Source organism: Synchiropus splendidus, chromosome 3 (genome assembly GCF_027744825.2).
Source record: "Synchiropus splendidus isolate RoL2022-P1 chromosome 3, RoL_Sspl_1.0, whole genome shotgun sequence".
Taxonomy (NCBI): domain Eukaryota; kingdom Metazoa; phylum Chordata; class Actinopteri; order Syngnathiformes; family Callionymidae; genus Synchiropus; species Synchiropus splendidus.
In genome coordinates this window covers 4,680,576-4,701,621 of record NC_071336.1, presented here as the reverse complement: position 1 = coordinate 4,701,621, position 21,046 = coordinate 4,680,576, and the positions used below count along the sequence as shown (strand labels likewise).

Below are 21,046 nucleotides of genomic sequence, written 5' to 3'. Positions count from 1 at the left end.
AGGCAAATGTCTCTGTCCCTCTCACACTGACTGGATGGTTCCAATCCCCAGTGCAGGTAACAAAGTGCATGAAACCCAAACCTTTTAGTTGATAAAACTGATGAAGACAGGCAAAATAGGGGGAGGAAGAGCAGGCATAATGCTCACTTTTTACAATGGAATAGAGAAGGAGGTTGTGATGAGACGGGGGTCGTAAGAAATAAATACAACAGTTTCAATCATTCATGAGGGATTATTTATGTTGAAGTGAAAAACAGCTCAGGCACATTGTTCTCCCAAGCAAATTGCGTTTACATATGGCCTAAGGCAACATAATTCTCAAAGTGCAAAATCATCCAGTGCCTGAACCGTCAAAGACCTCGCCAAATGGAGCATTTAAAAGACGAGCATCAATGAAAAAATGCGGCATCTCCATGGGACACATTCGACACACACTGTCAGTTAAATGGAGTTTCTCTTAGATGCCAGGGAAGGAGTCGGTAGCAGAGAACACAGCTAGGCTTCCAGAAACTGAGGCATGCAAATCAGAAACTGGTGCGCACATTAACTGAGGTGAACACACTAAATCTAGGCGCCTGAGACACATACATACCTGAATGTCACAAACTGACACATAAACTCCAGAACTCATCACTACAATATTTTACACCTTCAAAGAACCCCTTAGTCATCTGCTCATTTAAGAATATTTTTCTCCATCCAACAGTCCTTGTTAACATTGAACATATATCACCGATTCATATTGCCCAGTAGGCTGCCCCTCTGCCGTTACGAAAGGCTGTTATGTTAAGGCTGACGATGGGTGTCCTAGTTGGTTCAAAATGCTAAAGCCATCCCTTTTTGGTTGGGGTTAGGATCAGTATGAGGGGGTTGTTTAAAGCTACCTGGCTGTCTTTCATGCCATATTACCAACTTCATCTCACTTGTTTAAAATTTGGATATGTAGTTTTATGACAGCATGATATTTCCTAGCCGCACTGTGTTTTGCAGCAAAACCAAACATATCCCTCTCTCATTGAATGGTGTGATATCTGCCTACTCCACCAGCACAGTAGGAGCCTACTGGCTCATTTGAATGGGTGATGCGTATGATAAAAAACAGCCATTAAATGGGGGGATTGTGTCTGTATCGGGCACATGTATTTGACAATTCCTGAGGAACATGTGGCATGAATACCTTAAACCTGACTCTGCTCATGACAATAAACAGTAAAAAAGCTGCAGTGAGGGGGAAGGAGCAATAAATACAAACAGAAATGATCAGGACAAAGTTCTTCAATCGACTTCATGTCTTTTGACACTTTGACCAATGTTTCTGCTGAGCACAATCAGCATTTGTCATCAAGACAGGACCCAGATAATCATTTAGCACAACAAATGATGCAGTTTCGGCTTTGCTTAAAAGACGCAAATGGCAAAAGAAATGAAGCTACAGCCACCTGCTTTGAAACTACACATCTGTGAGAGACCTCAGAGGGAGACGTAGCTTTGTTCTCATGATGAACTGCTGCCTGGATCAACCCACTTATGTGATAAATAGTAGTTATTTATGGAGCCAAGTCACATTTGGCTCCTACATGATGGGATCAACAAGATAGTCATCATAGAACTGCAGTGCACTGCTTTTTTTCCTCGTAACGTAATGTATCGACACACAGAGTTAATAACTGTAAAAGTTAATAAATTTGTTGCTACAGATGCAAGGGAATGTGCTGAGCACAGCAAGGGCTGCTTCCGCACTAAGATATAGTCCTGACACTGAACTCATGTTTGCCTCCTCACCAGCCCGCCAATACCACTTCATTAAGTCTTGATTCATACACTGATAGAGCCTTGCGTCAAGCGCTACCGTTAAATACATTACAAATCATTAAGTGTCATGGAAATATATATATATATATATATATATGCAGATGTTTCATTTGGATAGTATTTGCGTGTGTTATATCTTACTTACTTCTAAACCTGCAATAATACAGACGTTTTCTCATTTCTCTTTCTACTCAGGAAAATAAAATGTGAATGTAAATGTATCTGGACGTAAATATATTAATATATTGATTTATCAAGACGGCCTACAATGGTTAGAATATAAGGTGCAAAAGCATGTACGCCCCAGTTAATGCAGCATAACATAATATTAATGAATATCTGTTGGCAGTATAAAGAGTGCAAACTGTTAAATGTGGGTATCTGGTCCTGGCCGACACCGCACAAGTGCATTCAATTATGAGGAAGAGCTTCGGAAAACAGCAAACAAATGTCATCACAGGTGGCAATACAGACCATGCAATCCACAAAGCACGTGCAAATGGAATTCTAAAACTGTTTTTTTTTTATTTGCCTGTCATTCAACTTCAGGAATCAAGTTTGGTCACCCTCAGCAACTCTGTGCAGGATCATGGAGTGTCTGCAGGAGCTGCATACAGACAGTTGTGATAGAAGACGGTTCACTTGTGTAGAGCAGATGGTCCACCAACATTGCAAATTAAATCAAACTGGATATACTCTGTTTTCAGTCTGATAAAGGCCGACATGTTGGTCACCAACGTCCATTTGTGGCAAATGTCAGAGCTACCCTGTTCTGCTGACTATATCTATACTATAGCTTTGTAAACACAATAGAATACCATGCTGACACTGACACCTTTGTCAGCATTCCATGGCTCATGCACAGCATGAACATACATCTGAATAACCTGTTTGGTCAATGTGTTTCTAGTCATAAATCATTACCACACCCTTTTATTTTTTTCTTTCATCAGCCACTCGGACCATGCGGACCATATGCATACTGAGAAGTAGGAATATAGCCACAATCTATGGGCAATGGGCAATCTATGACTGATGAATATGATCAATGCTATCGCCAAAAAAAAAAAAGTTATCTTGAGCTGCTTTGATACGCTTCTGCAGAGAATTCTGAGTAGAATTTGCTGACACAAATTCTTATACACCTCAGTCACCACAAAGCTTTGGAGGATTCACTTAAAATGCAGCATCCCAAGCGGTTGTGTTCTGCCACGACTCACAGCATAGGGGTGCTCCGATCAATCAGCCACCGATCAAGATCAGCGTGTCACTAATTTCTCTGCATATCATAAAAGTCAATCACCTGTTGCAGCCCATGTGCTGTTAAGTGCCACATCCACACTGCCAGCGCGCCGTGCTCAATCACAACAAACATGCCTGCTGTGATTAATTATTTTACCATCTGTAAGAGTGATGTAAAGCTTGCAACCTGCAACTCATTTGGAGAAAAAAAAATTACTAAAGTGTAAGGTTTCAATCCTCCAAACTTAATATGCCATCTTGAAGAACCGGCATTTGGTGGAGTACGGTGAGTTTGCAAAGCTCACTGTTGAAAGCGAGAGGAAGAGTGCTGCTTCAGCAGCTGCAGCCAAAAGGCAGTGAGCACAGCCAACGCTCAACAACACTCAGCCATACAAGCTGGATGACTAGCCCTTTTCGGTTGTGGAAGACAGTGGCTTTCAAGTTTGGGGTGTATGGCACACACTCTGCAGCTACGCCATCCATGATGCAGTGCTGTCACAGCGCAGCATAAGTGACATCATTGTCAAAGAGAGACGCACTGTAGAGCACTTCAGGCACTCTCCTGAGCATATGCAAGACTTCAAAGTTTACAGAAACAACTCGGTCAGCCCACCAAAAGCCTGGATTAAGATGTCTCAGTGGAGCAGCACCCAATACAGGCTCCATAGTCTCATCGAGCAAAAACTGGGCATTTACACAGACCTCGAGTTACCTGCTACGTTTGCATCAACTCAGTGGGATTTAAATAAATATTGAGAATACGACAATACTCTTGGAATCCTTGAAGAGCTAACAATGGAAATCGTGGAAAACCTCAAATGCATCTGCGGCTGATGTCATACCCTCTGTGACTATGCATTTTTATTGACATTGAATTTATCATGAAGTGGCCTTCAGACATTATTGTGATTTCCCCTCTCTGTACCCATTCAAGGTACAAAGACAGATGTTATTCTGATTTGGAAGTTCAAAACAAAACACAGATTGCTTCTTGATAGACTGACAGAAGCCAAGATTCAAAACAAAATCCCAAAATGACCAACTCAGGAGAGCCCAAAAATAAACGACCAGGATTTTTTTCTTCAGTGTGATACAAGTCAGAGGAATCTAATATGTAGGGGCAAATGCTGTTTCAAGATTTTTTTTTTTTTTTTCATGTTCAAAGCAAATGCACTTTCATTTCACTTGTTCACTTTTTACATCCATGTTCATGTTGTTACTCAAGTGACAAATGGGTATTTAACTCTTTTATAAATTAATCAACAGGCCCACTATATCATCACTTGAATAGATTATTAGAAAAGTAAACACTTCATCTTTTATTTTGGTATTTTGGTAATGTACAATGGAGCGTCGACTAAACAGTAAACAAGAAAAGAATAATATAGATAGATAGACAGACAGACAGATAAATATGATGCCCAAAGAGGTCATGAACAGACAGACACAAAGTTGAAAGAAGCATGATGAAAAAGAATGCACAGATATATAATATAGTGCCACCCAGGTGGGTGTAATGAGATGTGCTGGATAGCATTAGCAGATTAAAGGCTGACTGTACCAGTACTTACGGCAGCCCACATCTTTTGTTCACTCCCTACTGCTTATTCCTACACAACTGTGCATGAATTTTCCCTCTTTGATATGTGCCGCAATGAGAGCGTGATTCTCCAGAGGGAACGCTGGTGTACAGAGAACAAAACATGCTCAAGGTTTCACAGGTGAAGCCAGCCCATCTGCTAGGTTTGGTTACTTTAGTTTATCAGACAGAACTGGTGCAGAATAACTGATTCACCTGAACAGAGACAGCCTGTTTCACCTGGTTCTTATGTAGTATCATTGGAAAATACTTCCTTCTTTACAGACAATGAATTCAAATATATATATATATATATATATATATATATATATATATATATATATATATATCATCATCAACTCATTATCATCAACTCACTCATCAACTCAGAATTCATTTTGAGTCCAACTGGTGGGCGGGTTGTCATGACTATTTCCCCGTTTATCATCCATATTCCAGCCGTTTCTATTCTGCCGCTGAGCTATCCAATCCCTACCGCGTTCACGTCACGAATGAAACACGTGACTAAAAGGTGCTTTGTCATTGGCTGAAGGTGAAGCCATTAGCGTCAGAAAGCAGTGGCTTGCAGTGCTGCTGGGGAGCGTGCAATTAACCCAGCAAAGGAACATTTGTCATGCAAATCCGGTCGGTTTGTAAATTAAATGCGAATCGAAGACACAACGGAGAATCAAAATGGCGATTTTTTTACCGATTTATCATGTAGGCCTACTGGACAGTTGAGCCTAAGCACTTAAAATCTTCTACCTTCTTTACCTCTGAATCATGTAACTTCACCTGTCCACTTGGGTCCCTCTCATTCACACAAATATTCCTTCTTACTGCGGCTAACCTTCATTCCTCTTCTTCCTCAGGCCCACCATCACCACATATCACAATGTCATCAGCAAACACCATTGTCCAAGGGGCTTCTAGTCTAACCTCATCTGTCAACCTGTCCATCACCATCGCAAAGAGGCAGGGGCTCAGAGCTGAGCCTTGCTGCAGTCCCACCTCCAACTTGAACTCCTCTGTTACACCTGCAGCAAACCTCACCACCACCTTACACCTAGCATACATGTCCTGCACCACTCGAACATACTTCTCTGCCACTCCAGACTTCCTCATACAATACCACAACTCTTCTCTTGGCACTCTGTCATATGCTTTCTCCAGGTCCACAAAGACACAATGGAGCTCCTTCTGACCTTCTCTGTACTTCTCCATGAACATCCTCAAAGCAAACACTGTATCTGTGGGGCTCTTTTTTGGCATGAAGCCAAACTGTTGGTCAAATATGCTAACTTCTGCCTTTAGTCTACTTTACACTACTCTTTCCCACAACTTCATCGTATGGCTCATCGACTTTATCCCCCTATAGTTGCCACAACACTGGACATCTCCCTTGTTCTTGAAGATGGGCACCAGCACACTTCTCCTTCATTCCCACCTATGGGGCATATGCACTAACTACATTGAAGATGACTCCTTCAATTTCTAACTTGAGACTGATCACTCTGTCTGATACTCTTTGCACTTCTAGAACATTCCTGACAAACTCCTCCTTCAAGATGACTCTCACTGCATTCCTCTTCCCATCAACATCATGATAAAACAGTCTAAACCCTGCTACTAAGCTTCTACAGTTGCTACCTTTCCACTTGATCTCCTGAACACATGGAATATCCACCTTCCTCCTCTGCATCACGTCAGCCAACTCTCTAGCTATCCCTGTCATAGTCCCCACATTCACAGTCCCTACTCTGAATCCTATTCTCTTGTCTTTCCTCTTCTCCCTCTGTCTATTTGGTACGCCTCCCCCTATCCTTTTCTGTCTTCTACCTACAGTAGTCCATTTCCATCAGCACCCTGCTGGTTAACAGCATTGATGGCGGCTGTTGTTGACCCGGACCTCGACCGATCCGGTATGAGATAGATTTGTCTGATCTGCATCTTTTAGTTTGGCAAGTTTTTACGTCGGATGCCCTTCCTGACACAGACCTCTGCATTTATCCGGGCTCAGGAACGGCGTACGAAGAAAACTGGGAAAGCAAGGTGCATTACACAAACAAAAATAATTAAATAAAGAATAAAAAACAAACAATTCAAACACAAGCATACACAAACACAAAACTGAAAGTAAAACACAAATGATCAGAGAGATGAACAATCAAAAAAGAGTGTGATATATGAGGGGTCAATTTTCAAAATAATACTTTGTGGCAGTGCTACCTTACACTGACATTCACACTGTTATTCTATTAAATCATCAGGTACAGATCCAAAGTAGTCAAATTAGCTAGGTTTATATGCATGCAGTTGTTGGATGTCATCATTTTATCTCAACACTCAATGAGCTGCTGCACACATACAATAGACCTCTATTTGAGGAAAACAAATCATCAACAGGTGTCATTTCCTGCATCAATCACCCTGCAACCTGTGTTTCTACCATACCCTCTCTCCATCTCCTTGTACAGAAGAATATGTATAGCAGACTGACAGGTATCACCATCTAAATCCACCTTGTCCTGCTGGTAGAAAAAAAGGATCTCGGATCATGAGAGGCCATATCATGTGTACTTCTCTCTGAATGTTAACATGTGAGTGGAGACTTGGAGTAGACGGGGACCACGGTGGAATGTGCACCTGCATTAAAGGTTGGTCTGTTGGAAGCTGATGAGAAGTTATGCCTTCTGCCCACCCATTTTGCTCATATTTGTGCTTGCATTTGGGTTGGAAGAGACTAAGTGTGAAGGGCAACACAAGAGTGTGTCATGTAAAGTGCCATACCCCTCATTCACGAGCACATCATCACTTCACTTTGGTAACACTTCAGCATTCCTGTTCATCGTCAATGCCATCTGCACACCCTTCCTCTTTCTCTCTCTGACTGCCCATCCTCAATATAGAGTAGCTTTCCCTCCCTCTTTGCTCCAGTAGCCCTCTGAACACAGTGTGCCTCAGCCTTCGCTACATCCCCCGTTGCCCTTGCACTCTGCTTCTATCACTTCTCTCTTCCTCCGGAGGAAGCCAATTAACATGTGATCTAATTCAGTGCAAAACTTGTCTTTCTCATCTTGCTGACCTCCTGGGCCCAGACAACCCGTGGCTTCACTGAGGCTCACTTTGCTCCTTCGTGAGCACAATGATCTGCAAGTCACAATCTTTCCAAAGCAATAGAGCAGCCTGATTTGTGCACTCCAATCAAGTAATTCACACGTTGAGCAACAGGAGGCAATCACCTACTACCAATGCCTATTAAATGATAATTACAGGTACTGGAACAAGTGATCATCTTGCATCCGGACTGAAAGCCGCAATGTTTGCTTAGACAATGATGAGGCTAGTTTATAGAGCTTTACAGGCTAACCTTCTTCATGCCATCAATATCATCTTCGTCTCATCAGGGCAATGAAACACACAGGTCACAGACGACCTATGAAAACCCACTCAAACCAAATCCTTTTCATTAGTCATTTTGTGCTTCATGCGCACACCCTGATCACGTATAACACCAAAGGAATGCATTTCTTTTGCAGTCTTCATGTTCAAATTGCCGATCTGGCTGTCGAATAAGGAAATATAGCACAAACTGTTGCACAAAAGCTTGGCTTCAATGAAATGATGGTGAGACGTAGGAGACTGACATGTGAAGTACTGACCTTTCTCACCACTGACGCATTTAGAGGATACATACGAATATAGCCCAAATTTCAAAATGTTCTTGAAAACCGGTTGAATACACAGTGAGCAGATGGTGGAGGTGTTCACACTGTGCAGACCCGAATGAAAACCTCTGAGTGTAGTATCTTTCTATCTTTCTGTTGAAAATCTCATAATACGGACAGGTGGGGCCGACGCATTTTTTTTTTCCTTTAAAAAATTATGTTGGTGTCGCTAATACTCACATTCACACAATAGTCCAAAAATTACTGTCAGAATTTTACAGATTTGAAAAGATAAATCTCATGCTATCATGTCTTGCTAGCCTGCATTTGCATATGCTGTGACCTCTGACTGAACTGGACCTGCAGAAAAGACAGATTCAATTCTTGCTCATGTCATCTGAAAACAGTTTTTGGTAAACAATATTTTATATTTTTTAGGTATGTTGGTTCCAATTTGTACTGAGCAGAATCATAAGTTTGACATTTATTTACAGATTATTATTTGTCCGTCAGCACCACCATGTCTTGTTGTTCAATTCATACCATTGATACCATACTCTGGATTAGGCCTGCACGATAAATCGTTAAAAAGTCGCAATTTCGATTCACCCAGTCTGATTTAATTTTCAATTAATTTTGATTCGCATTTAATTTACAAACCGACTGGATTTGCATCACAAATGCCACTTTCTTTTGTGAGTTTTATGCTCCCAAGCGGCGCTGCAAGCTACTACTTTCTGAGTTCCCACAATGCTCGTGACTTCTCCTTCAACCAATGACGAAGCCTTGTAGTCACGTGTTTCACTGGTGACGTGAACGCGGTAGTGATTGGGTAGGTCGGCAACAGGATAGTGAGTGAAGGAATATGGATGACAAACCGGGAACTAGTTAGGAGAATCAACCCCTCAAACAGCCTCAAAACCAACATGTTACGAAAAAAAGGACGGAGCATGGAGAGTGTTCCGGGGTCATGAAAGTGAGAGCGCTGACGCTTAGCGCTGGCTAACATCAGCCGGTCGATGAGTGACATTCGGAACGCTAAGCTAATTGTCAAACAAATCATTAATTTTATTGAGCTAGATGAGCAGCCTTTCTCAGGTGTTGTTTACACAGAGACAGAATCTACCAGAACATCGCCCTTTTGGAGTCAGGTGCAGTGTTCGTCAGCCACCAGAAACTGTTGAAAACATCGGAAGTGGAAACTTTCATCAATGCAGTGCTGTCTGTCTCGAAGTCCCGCTACAGTATGTTATAATAGTAATAATAATATTTCACGGACACAGCACAGTCTCTAGAGATTCACCTGTGTCTCCCATCAAATTAATGTTTTTCAGTTGTGTCCTTTTGATATAATAGTTGCAGCATTCTACAAGATTTTTTTTGCCTTCTAGAAGAGGTATAATAAAACCTTTCTGAGCGAAAATGCTTTAATAGTTCATGTTTTCAAATCTTTGACACAGAAGGTCTCATCATTTTGACTACAAATGCATTGTCAATCGATGTGATCAGTATCTTGATCGGCAGCAAAAACCCTGATCGGAGCATCCCTTCCACAAATCTTTATCAGCACCTCAAATGTCATATGCCTGGTGATGCAACTTTGTTTTGTCATGGTTTATGTGTGCAATAAACTACGTATTTCATGAGGAAAATAAATCGTGGCAGAGAATCGTGATATCAATTCTTAGCTAAAAAAATCGTGATTCATATTTTCCCCAGAATCGTTGCTGTTGCTTGAAGCTCATCTGTCGTACTCCCACCATTCTTTACCTTTTCTTCCTTCAGAATGATGCCTGCACGATGTTGAAAGCGAGAGATCCTACCTCTAAATGTCCTTGCTTAACTACCCTTCAACATGGTTTCCCGCCAATTGAACACTATTAACGCGGTAGAAAAGCAAGGCTGCAGTATGTGTGTTCACAGTATGCAAGCAGTTACAGGACAGATTTCTCCGTGGATATTTTTTATAAAGTCTAAAGTTGTGCAGATGAAAACTACAGAACCCAGGCACAGTTCCAAACAAAGAGGTCTTGCTGAAGAGCTCCTGTTACTGCTGTGCGTGTGCTCTATTCCCCACTTCCTTTTACTTAAATGAGGGCACAATTAATAAGGAAATGGAACTGCTTCACAAAGAAGGTCGGCTGCTCCACAATAGAAGCCTTCTTTTGTAAAAAGAGATATTGAATTTCTCTCCAAGGCCACTGGGCCATATTGAAGGCCATCTCCAGTATCCGCCGTTCCTGCATCCCACACGCACACACTTTTATCCCTTGTTCCCTCTCTCTGCACTCTCATCCTTCCAGATCTCATGGGCTAATCTGTGTCACGCTAACATTTGATCTACCCATGGCCCAACCCCCAGCATTGTGCTTCCAATGCAGACTTTACAATTCTCTGTATTGATCTGCCGAGGTGAAATAACCCGCAACTGTTCATGCTTGGTTTATTCGGTAACATAACCAGAGGAAAATACAGGGTCATGTGCAATAATTAGCATGAACTTTGAGCTTGATCACAGTTGCTTATATATGCCACTTAATCTCACACCCCCACCAACATTGAGCTGCAGATTTGCACATAGTTGGGAGGTGTCTCACATTATTCTGTTCTTAATTTAGTTGATTTGTGACTGTGAGTATGTGAAACATGTCACGGTGTGTTTACACAGCAACACAGAATTTAGTGACGCAGCATTTATTTTACTCATTTTGGAGAGAGATTCCAACAATGCAGAGAACATAAACACTGCTGCAGCCTCAGCTGTGGTGACGTCGAGAGAGATGAGAAAATGCGTAATGAGTGGGGAGGATGATTCTGCCATGGTTTCAGTTCTCGCTCACGGTTAATCGAGTAGAACAATGATTATTAATGTTATTATTTTCCTTGTGATAAATATGTATAAGTACATCTGTATTCAGGTCAATCTCACAATCAATTGATACATCATTTCTGATCAGCAACGTGCCTGATGACATTTTTTAGTCCACAAACAGTTCTTTCAATACGTTACAATATTCAGTTCAAAAAGGATACTGGACTTTTTGAACTGAATATCCCACACACTTCATTTACCTATGAAGTGTGTGGGATACACTTCATAGGTAAATGAAGTGTATCCCACACACACAGAAGCTGTATTGAGCCCTGTGTTCCTCGACATATTGACATGCAAATAAACAGTGTAAACAGCCTCAAAATATTTGTGGTTCAAATGATGTGATGTTGCTGGGAATAGCAGAGTGATTCAGTAGAAAAGATAATGAGTGAGTAATGCTGCACGGTGCTGGCAGGGAGCAGGGAAAACGTGTTTCCATCACACCACCATGGATGATTGTGATGCCACAGCGCCGATAGATCTGCATAATTCATCAGTGTTGGGTCTTGCAATCATGTGGCCTTCCAAAGCCCATACTGCGTCATCATCACAATGCAAATATCTGTCATCTGTTTGTAGATGTCACATTCTCCCTCACCACAATGAGACAAGAGACAGTATAGGTTCACATTGTGGAGCAGTAAAAAAGCAATGCATTTCATAAAATGACTGATCCTCCTGTTGCCTCAGCATGAGTTCTGTATCCTTCCTGCTCCTCACATTCCGCCTACACCCAAATTAATGTCTGACCCTACCACTTCGCAGTGTGGGAAACCCTGTGGCACCGAACACCCAGAGAGCCGGTGTGCAGGGCAACTGAGCCTGCTGCACCACTGTGCTTACACATGCAGCCACATATGCTTAAACATGAGCTGCCACTTGACCTGGCCGTATAAAACTCAATTTACATGCTCCTGGAGAACTTGAAATGGCATTATTCCACACTCACTGAATTATGCCATCATAGTGAGCTGACTTGACACTCATTCATTTGGAAGACATGCATTTTGGACACCAATAAAGGAATCCTGATTTTTATTTTTATGTTATTCTCATTTGTTTTCCTGGCTTGCAATTTGGGCCGGGAATTTGGCGATGTCAAGCACTGACCTCTCAGGGGTATTTTTTTTTTTTCTCGTTTGTGTGTATGCTTCTGGTTGATCCTCACTTGACAATGTTGTGTATATTGCCATCTGTGATTACATTTTTCACCACAGTCTTTCCTCATAAACAAACGTGGGATGGGGGCAGGACCGCAGTCCCAGCTTTATTCTTAAATTACATATTGCCGCTTTAAGGCTCGAGCAAGCATTATGTCAGTGAGTGTGTGTGTTAAAAGAAATTCAGAGGAATTATTTCAACCATACACCACAACCATGGAGGCTGTAACACAATGGGACGCGCTCAGATACCCCAAGTAGAGCACCAACCGTTTATCCATTTTTTTCCCTCCATGAGAAAAGTGCCCCTTCATAAAGCCAAGTGTTTCCCTCATTCTTAGATTCCTGAGAAAAAAGTGACTGTCTCGTCAGTTCCATGCATTCAATTTCAAACTATCAGGCCAGACAGCAAATACTGTACAAGTCCATTGATTGGAGAACACAATCTCGCAGAAGCTTCATGGGTGTGCAGGGCTGAAGACAGAGCAATTTACTTTGTCGTCTGGTTCTCCAGTCAAAGTATTTGAAGTAGAATTGGACTAATAGAAGTCAGTGAAGGGTGCACCACGGCAGTGTTTTGGCAAGTGCAGGAGTGCAGGAGGTTTTGGTCAATCAAACCATGGTACTTTGAAAGAGCTACAATAGTTCAACGGCAGGAGCAGCCAGACCAGGCTTGAGGGGATTCAAGTGGTCCAAGTGGAAGCCAGAACACTCAGAACACAGAACACCTTAACCACCAGGTTAAGGTTTGTCAAACTCCTTTTGAGTGGGCCAATGAACCTGGATTTCCAGGGATTTGATCTTGTTCCTCAAGCTGTCAAAAAATTAATTCACTGATGACTGACTTTTTCCAAAGAAGACACTTCAAAAAGATCAATAAATAGTATTCCCTTCTAGACAACCATCTACAGAATGGGTGCAGCACCCAGATTTTTTATTTTTTTTTTCAAAAGGTATGAACCTGCTGTCTAAACCAGGGCTACAACTAGCGACTACATTGATCATCAACTAGCCACTAATTATCATTAAGATTAATTGACTAGTCAGCATATGATGTGTAGCGGAAAAGTTTTTCGCAGGTCCTATATATGGACTGAATTGAAGTGGCAGACTTTGGCTAGAATGATCATTTTCACTACCACTCCTGGACGTAGTTCACCAAATAGCGTTACATTCGTTTCAAATGTTCATGAAATGTGGGATGTCCTGCCATGGTAGGAAAGGAATGTTTGCAAACGGCGCATCTTATGTTCGTGTTTGATGTTGTATATAGTGAAATGTTTCCATGCATTGGATATGTTTAAAGTCACAATGGTCCGGGAGCATCAGCCATTAAGACCAGTCAACGCAACAAGATGTCAGTGACTAATTTAACAGTCAACTCATCGTTATCCAAACAGAGTCAGTTTTCACATTTCATGAAAAAGCCAGATTCACGCAAAAGCCCATCCCAGCGCTGAACCTGTCCTGTCACCAACCAAAGAGCGCAAGAATGAGAATTATTTGGAATTTCATCGACTTATGTCAGGATTTCCCACACCATTGTTTTGCCAAGTCTCCCTGCCATGACTACCTCCAATCGAAAATAATAATAATAATAATAATGATAACATAGAAAAGCACTCCCAGGGGAGGGAGTTAATCAGCTCACACGTGATGAAATGAAGCTGACAGTGAAACCATATGACACCAGAGTTTGAACCCAAGACCTTGTTCACCTCAACTAACTGAGCTATTTAGACATTCACCTAAATATGCCAGCATGTCCAAGGATTTAGAAAGACAGAAACACAGAAAATAAAGTGATAAAACAAAATTCAGGATGCATTTAAGGTTCCTTGTCATATTTCACACATTATTAATGATAATAATAAATAATAAACAATATTTTCTGACTTATACTCCTCCATTAACCAATTGTTCGTACATCTGATATGTGGAAGGCTACAAACATGTATGTACATCTAATGTTATTTGCTGACTGCACTGTATTCTAATACATTAGGATGCACCGAACATTGCATGGCCGACAATATTTGGCTGAATAGTGCAGTAAAGAGTCACTGTAACTGAATAGTGGCGTGTGACACGATCAAACAATGCACAGAGCCTGAACGATGATTGTTTTTTTGGGGGGGAATTTAAAGGTCTGCATTGCATTTGAATTATATTCAAACCTGCAAACAACACTGAATCAACAAAATTTGTAGAATGCAATAACAAGAATAACAATAGAGTTGACACACCCTCTCACAGTAACAGAGAGAAGGCTGATGTCCTTTTGTTTCAAGGAGTGTAAGAAATGCATCCCATGGCAAGATTGCCATTCTACAAAAGAGGTTATTGCGTCATTGTCCACATACATATACGCTGTTAATTTGATATTTGCTGTTATGATTATCCACTGAATGCAATCCAACAGATCTTGCAAATGATACGTAGTGAAAGGCCTGTTTGTTTCATCTTGTGATACTATGCACCCCAACGTAGTGACAAACATTACATTATCTACTAGACAATCATGCACTGCAGCAATCTCTAAGAAAACGTAAGTAGTGGCTCTGTGAACAGATACTGAGTGATGGGTGTTGAAGTCACCAGCTGAGACAATCAACGTTGGCTCCTGATATAGTATTGAAAAGTAAACCATTCTGGCTGCGAAGAACAATATATAAACTCTTTGTCCACTGTGGGCGGGCTTATCAACCTCGCATTAGATGGGTGTTCTGAGCCGTGCACCCAGATCTGTTTTACCTACAACAGTTTCCACAAGTTCTTTAATTGATGACCTCACTTTTTACTCAGCAAGCATGTCTTTGGGCTGTAGGAGGAAACCAGAGTACCCATAGATTCATACCCTGAACCTGCTTGTTGACAGGCAGCAGTGTTAACCATTGCACCACTGTTCCACCTCATTGGCCACAATTTAAAAAAATATACTGATTGGGCAGCTCCAATACTTGCACTAAGAAAGTAAACCAATGGAGCATTTGATTTGTATGTGTCTGAAGCATATAATTAAAAAAGGTCTCATTGTACCACCAAACCATGTTGGCACCATAATCGTAGTATCGATTTGGTCAGGCTATTTCTGCCCATGTACTGTAAATGGCTACTTAGAGTGTATGACCATGGAACTTATGACAGTCCTCACACGTTTTTTTTGCTGAATCCTACTAAACCACAGCCATAATCGTGCCTCAACCTGTGTAAGATCGGAGCTTTAAGAGGACGGATACATGACATACAGCCGTCCCCTGACCCTCATCCAATTGACTGTGGGGCTGCATCGAACAATGGTTCAGAGAGAGACTTCCATCAAAGGCATATTACAGTGAGCGCAGTGAAACAACTACCAGTTGAGTATCCATTATCATCCATTGTCACATTAGTACCATGGCAACACTCCAGACAATAAACACACACTACCAACGATCAGCCCAGATGCTTATAAATTGTCACAATGCTTTCGTTGCAAATTACTGAAGATGAAAACACTTTTTTTTCTCCTTTTCCTCCATCCGCTACAATCCCCACTTTCCTGAAGATGTGCCCCAATGCAGCCGCAGTTAATGATTCCCTGACAGTGATTCCTTGTCACGTTCTTCTCTTATTGCCAGGAGAGCAGCAGACTGAGCAAGGAAGAGAGATGGCTCTAAATATAGAGAATAAATCAGAAAGAAGAAAAAACTTGTAAAAGTTTTGAGAGTTTGAGTGAGTAACTGCTAATTAGGAGTAGGACAGATTCGTCAGACACGGCGGCTTTTATCACAGTTGGCACTTGAAAAGCAAAGAATGGAAATCTCAAATGGCTTTTAAACTTTGCCAGTCACAAAATGCAAGCGTGGAATAGAAGCCAGATGTGCTCATTGTATTAGGACTTACCCAGAGCGGCTGGTGCAAAGAGGCTGGCAAAGACTAGCAGGCGCGCGGTCCACATGGCCTCTTCCTCTTACCGCCCGCTGCTGAGGGTCCCACTTCAGTCTATTCAAGAACAAAGCCCAGATTTTCTTCCCTCTGCCTCTGCTCTTCTTCCACTGTGGAGCACGTAGGTCTAAGCAGCAGGCTGAGCTCCCGTGCCTTCAAGAATTTAATGGCCTGCAAGGAAAACAACATAGAGAAATTCATCAGCGGAGGATTTCGCCGGCACAACAAGACAGATGGGTTCAATGTGTACTTGTCAGTTCTTATGTTGCTGTGCTTCCACTTGTTATCATGGGTCACAGCGGTCCTAACACTCAATGGGTCTGAATGTGACCAGACAAACACCATGGAAATCCCAGAGAGAACCATGAGGAAAAGAGCACTGTTGTGCCCGCCTCTATGTATTTGTGTGTGTCTGTTCCAACTTTGTGTGCCGGCCCTGATGACAATTGACAGACAGACAGGTGAGGCCTGGGCATGTGTTTCTCTTGTTTTCTGCGGGCACAAGGATGTGCACCTGCCAATTTATTTGAATGACTTACGATGTGCCAGCTTTGCTTTGCTTGTCCAGGTGTGAATTGTAAAGGAGAAGGCTACATCACCAGATAACTGAGATGATGAAGCTGATCAGTAGTTAGAAGAAAAATGGATGTGAGTTACACAACTTGTGACTGGTGAGATTAACACTTGAGAGGTGTGGAGGGAGGCAATTTTCAGATGCAGCTTGTGAAGATTTGCAGCTCTGCATCAACCAAGTGGGGAAAGATTAGGCCTTAAGTTCAAGATAAATTGTTTTTCGATCGATGGCTTTGTCCTATTCAGTTCAATTTAACAACAAAACCAACTAGGACACACTGATCTCACTATTTATTTAATGTGGGGTGATACAAGTTTCAAGGGGACAGGGAGAAATGAATCCAAACAAATAGAATCTCATTGTGAACAAAGTTGAATTCAAGTCATTAAATCATAGCCAAGAAAAAAAGATCCCTTCTTGCTTTATTGAATGTTCTATTTGAGGACTTTTTCTATGTTGTCCTCACAATAGTCCAAACCAGTTCAGCCAAAACCTCAATATCACCCTTTACACTGAATTAACAGACTGTGGTCAAGCTTCGGAATGGGCAAATAAACTCTTCTCATCTCGGTTCAATAGTCATTCTAGACTGTATTTAACATGGTAGGACAGTAACACCATTAAGGGCCATTACTAAAGGTCAATGTACTCATTTGAAAGAACCAGACTCCATGGACGCTTACCGGCATGAAGTTTTGAAGTCTGTCAGCTCTTCTCTCATGAATCAAATTTGGTGGCAGATACCTACTTGTCAAGGTCCTATCAGTCTTCATTGGTGAGGTGCCAAATTAGTCGACTAACTCAAATGATTCAATTCATGAAAGTATTTTGTTGTCTTTAGTACTTGACGCAGCAACCAAGAAAGTGGCTGCAGTATACGGCTGTTTCTGTTGTGTAAACCTAGATTTAGCACCGATGCTGTTGTTAATTCAACCTCGGGCTGGTTGACTACAGCAAAAATGATAAACTTGATTATTTTGACTCATATCATAATCTCGATTATTTAAAGATTTTATATTTTGCAGTCATTGAAGTTTCAAACGTTATTGAACAATGATCTACAATAAAACAATGTGTAAAATGTAAACAATGATTTAACGGTTATATTTAATTTTCATCATGTAGGTTAAATGTTTCTCTTTAGGAACTCCAATCTGTAAGGTCTGGGTTTAGAGAACAGTGGAGACGAGAAAATATTTAGAGTTGAGCTGGCACTTGACTGGGATACATAGATTTTTCTGTGGTCCTGATGTTGTAAGAAGTGATTTCACATTCCAAAGAGAAATCACTTTGTAACACTTCCACATCAGAGCGCTCTTTCTGCGTCTCTGTAGCGTGATGTATGACAAGGAGCGCTTGTTTTCATCACCCCTGTCTCAGGTTGAGCGCGAGCGATTGTTCTTATGCATTTATCCACTTCCAAATAATCATTGGTTTTCGAAACATCTCCAACAAGCAGCTATCACTGCTGGCTGAGCGTCTGCTCCTCGGCAGTTCTGACGCTGAATACCATGCCGTCGTTGTACCGAGTCGGGAGCTAACAGTGGCTAATATTAGCATCCAACATGCCGTGTAAACAGAGGTTCAAGCTCTCTCGCTGACAGGCAGAGCCTCGCGCTACTCTGTGTAGCGGGCTCACTTTGGGTGCATCGTGACAGAATGAGAGAAGTTGGGTAGACGGGTGTCCGGCTAAATAATCGTCTCATGACAAATCGGACGAAGACATAATCGTAATCCCGATAGAAAAATAATAAAAAATAAAAATCGATTAATTGAGCAGCCCTAATTCAAGCTATTGCAAAAAAAAAAACCTTTCCTAAATTTCACTAATTCTCAGTACGCTGAGATGAGCTCGTGATGTGAGGCAAGTTGGCCGTTACTTTCACAATACACCTCCAAACACCTGAAACATGAAGCAAAACCACCACTTTTACCAGACAGACACTGGACGATGGACCACAAGACAGAATGTTATCGTCAGTCAAGAGACAAGACAGATATGTTTGCCACTGTCAAGAATTTCACTGGCAGAATTTCACAAGTGACACTCAGAGTGCATGTGAGCACAAGTGTGTCCATAGTCATACGTAGACACGTGGTTGAAGGAAGCCCTTTGTTTTGGTGCGAGTCATGGATTTTCGCTTCAAATCCTTCAAGATTGCAAATAGTGAGAAACATCTGATGAGGCCTGTATGTGGACGTCTATCTATGTGCGTGAGTCTGGAAGTAGACAACAACTGACACAGAGCCAGTTATGATATTAAGACTGAGACCTGCAGCACAAGTTAATAGAGTTTCAAAGGAAGCATTTTTGTGCAGCATTATCATGCAGCACAGTTCTTTTGCAGGTGTCTCTGGGACTGAGCTGAGTAAAAAAAAATAAAGGTACAGATTGAAGCTCTGCCAACTTGTCTTGTATTCCAGAAGGAGTCCTCTGATATATTGCACTGCTGATGTTTCAAAGGCAAACGTGGCGATGGGGATTTAGGATAACTCCCTCCCATGACTTCGCCAACGTTTAGCGGGTCTAGCAATGGCACAAGCATCTAAAGTCAGCCACACTATGGGCTTCATGATTCCACCAGTCCTGTTTGACACAGAAAGTTCTGAGCACTTGTACAGCAGAAAGTAATCCCAAACAAATGAGAGACAAATGGCACCATGGGAAGAGTAACCTAATCGTTTTCAGGTAGCCTCTGAGTAATTAAGCAAACAATGAACAGCGTTTTGGAGCCACAAACAACAGAGCCATTATAACAGAAGACTTATCATAATCGTTGAACTGTAACAACGTAAGGAACGTAAGTACACTCAATGACACAAGTGGACACAGCTGCAAAGTGAGGACATTTTGGCTGGTTCTCACTTTGTCAAGCCTCAGTTTGAGGGTTAAAACTACAAAATAGCTCAGTTATTATAACTGAGGTTAAGTTTAGCCATTTGTTTTAGATGGTTAGGTTTAGGGTAAGATGCTAGGGTTATGTCTCTGTATGTCAATGAGTCCTCACTAAGATAGGAAGACAAACAAACGTGTGTGTGTGTGTGAACGATGTATACCTATACTGGGACCAATTCTTGGAAACACCCTGGCTATTTGGGGCTATTTGTGGGGACACAAAATTGAGGCTTCACCTTGTGATGAAGCCTCAATTTAAGGATGAAAACTTAAAAATGACTGGAACATTGTGACGTTCTGTGTACATCATGTGAAAAAATGAACCATTAAATAATAAGTAAGTAATACTAAAAATATAAATAAAAATAATAAATAAGTATTTCAAGGAGGGGAAAACACTTGCAGAATGCAGCAACTATTCTGTCAAAAGGACAACTGAAAAACATTTAATATTTGAGATGCCGCAGTTTGGTGAATGTCTTTGGTATGTCTGCGAAATATTTACATTCTGACCGCTTGTCACGGGACACAGAGACTGAGAGCACTGCATTTATCAAAGTTTCCACTCATATTCTCCACACATATTCAGAGGTTTCAGACTCAGGTGTCCAAACAAACGCTGCACCCAAATCCGAAACGACGACGGATTTGGTTGTTTCCGTCTCCCGTAAACAAGCACGGGGGAGGAGGGGGTGGACACATCACAACCAGTGGGGGTTCATCAGACTGCCGGCTGTCACACATGATCAGTTGTTGTGATCGGCAATGACAAGGGAGTGATCGGCATTCATCGATCATGCTGATACTGGCCGATCATGATCGGTGACTGATCGATAGGAGCATCCCTAAAATGTATTTATTATTTAAAAAGTGTGATATAATTACAAAGCTATATTTTGTCTCACTTAACAAAACGGCCATTCTCACTCTAAATTGTAAGGATGACAAAAATGGCTAAAGTTCTATGCTTATGACTCCACTTAGGTTTCAGATGAGTGTTTTGTTTTTGACAAATAGACAAAAGCAAGAAAAAATGGCAATATACATTGCTAACATATATTCATTTAATGAGGACTGTGGATCGTTTATTCGTTTTAGATCAGTTTTTGTTTTAAGTTGAGTATTACTGAAACAAGCATAGTATACAGAGTCAAATGTTTAACAAAGGTCAAAAAATGCACAACTGCCCTTTGACTTTTTTTTGCATATACACAAAGAAATACTTGTTCTGCACTTCTGGTGTGGAAAAATATGTGAGTGAATGAAGCAAAGGTACACATGTCTTCAATGTCCATACTATTATGGTAAAAAAA

At 41.4% G+C, this 21,046-nt stretch overlaps 1 protein-coding gene across 25 annotated transcripts in view; it reads right to left on the bottom strand.

The window, feature by feature from the left end:
• LOC128755626 (adhesion G protein-coupled receptor L3-like) overlaps nucleotides 1-21,046 on the bottom strand; it is a 207,692-nt gene that overhangs the window by 130,123 nt on the left and 56,523 nt on the right. For all 25 annotated transcript variants that reach the window (XM_053859459.1, XM_053859471.1, XM_053859479.1 and 22 more), the window contains one exon: nucleotides 16,222-16,434. In XM_053859459.1, coding sequence (XP_053715434.1) covers nucleotides 16,222-16,276 — 55 coding nt within the window. In that variant the 5' untranslated portion in view covers nucleotides 16,277-16,434. The remainder of the gene's footprint in view (nucleotides 1-16,221; nucleotides 16,435-21,046) is intronic.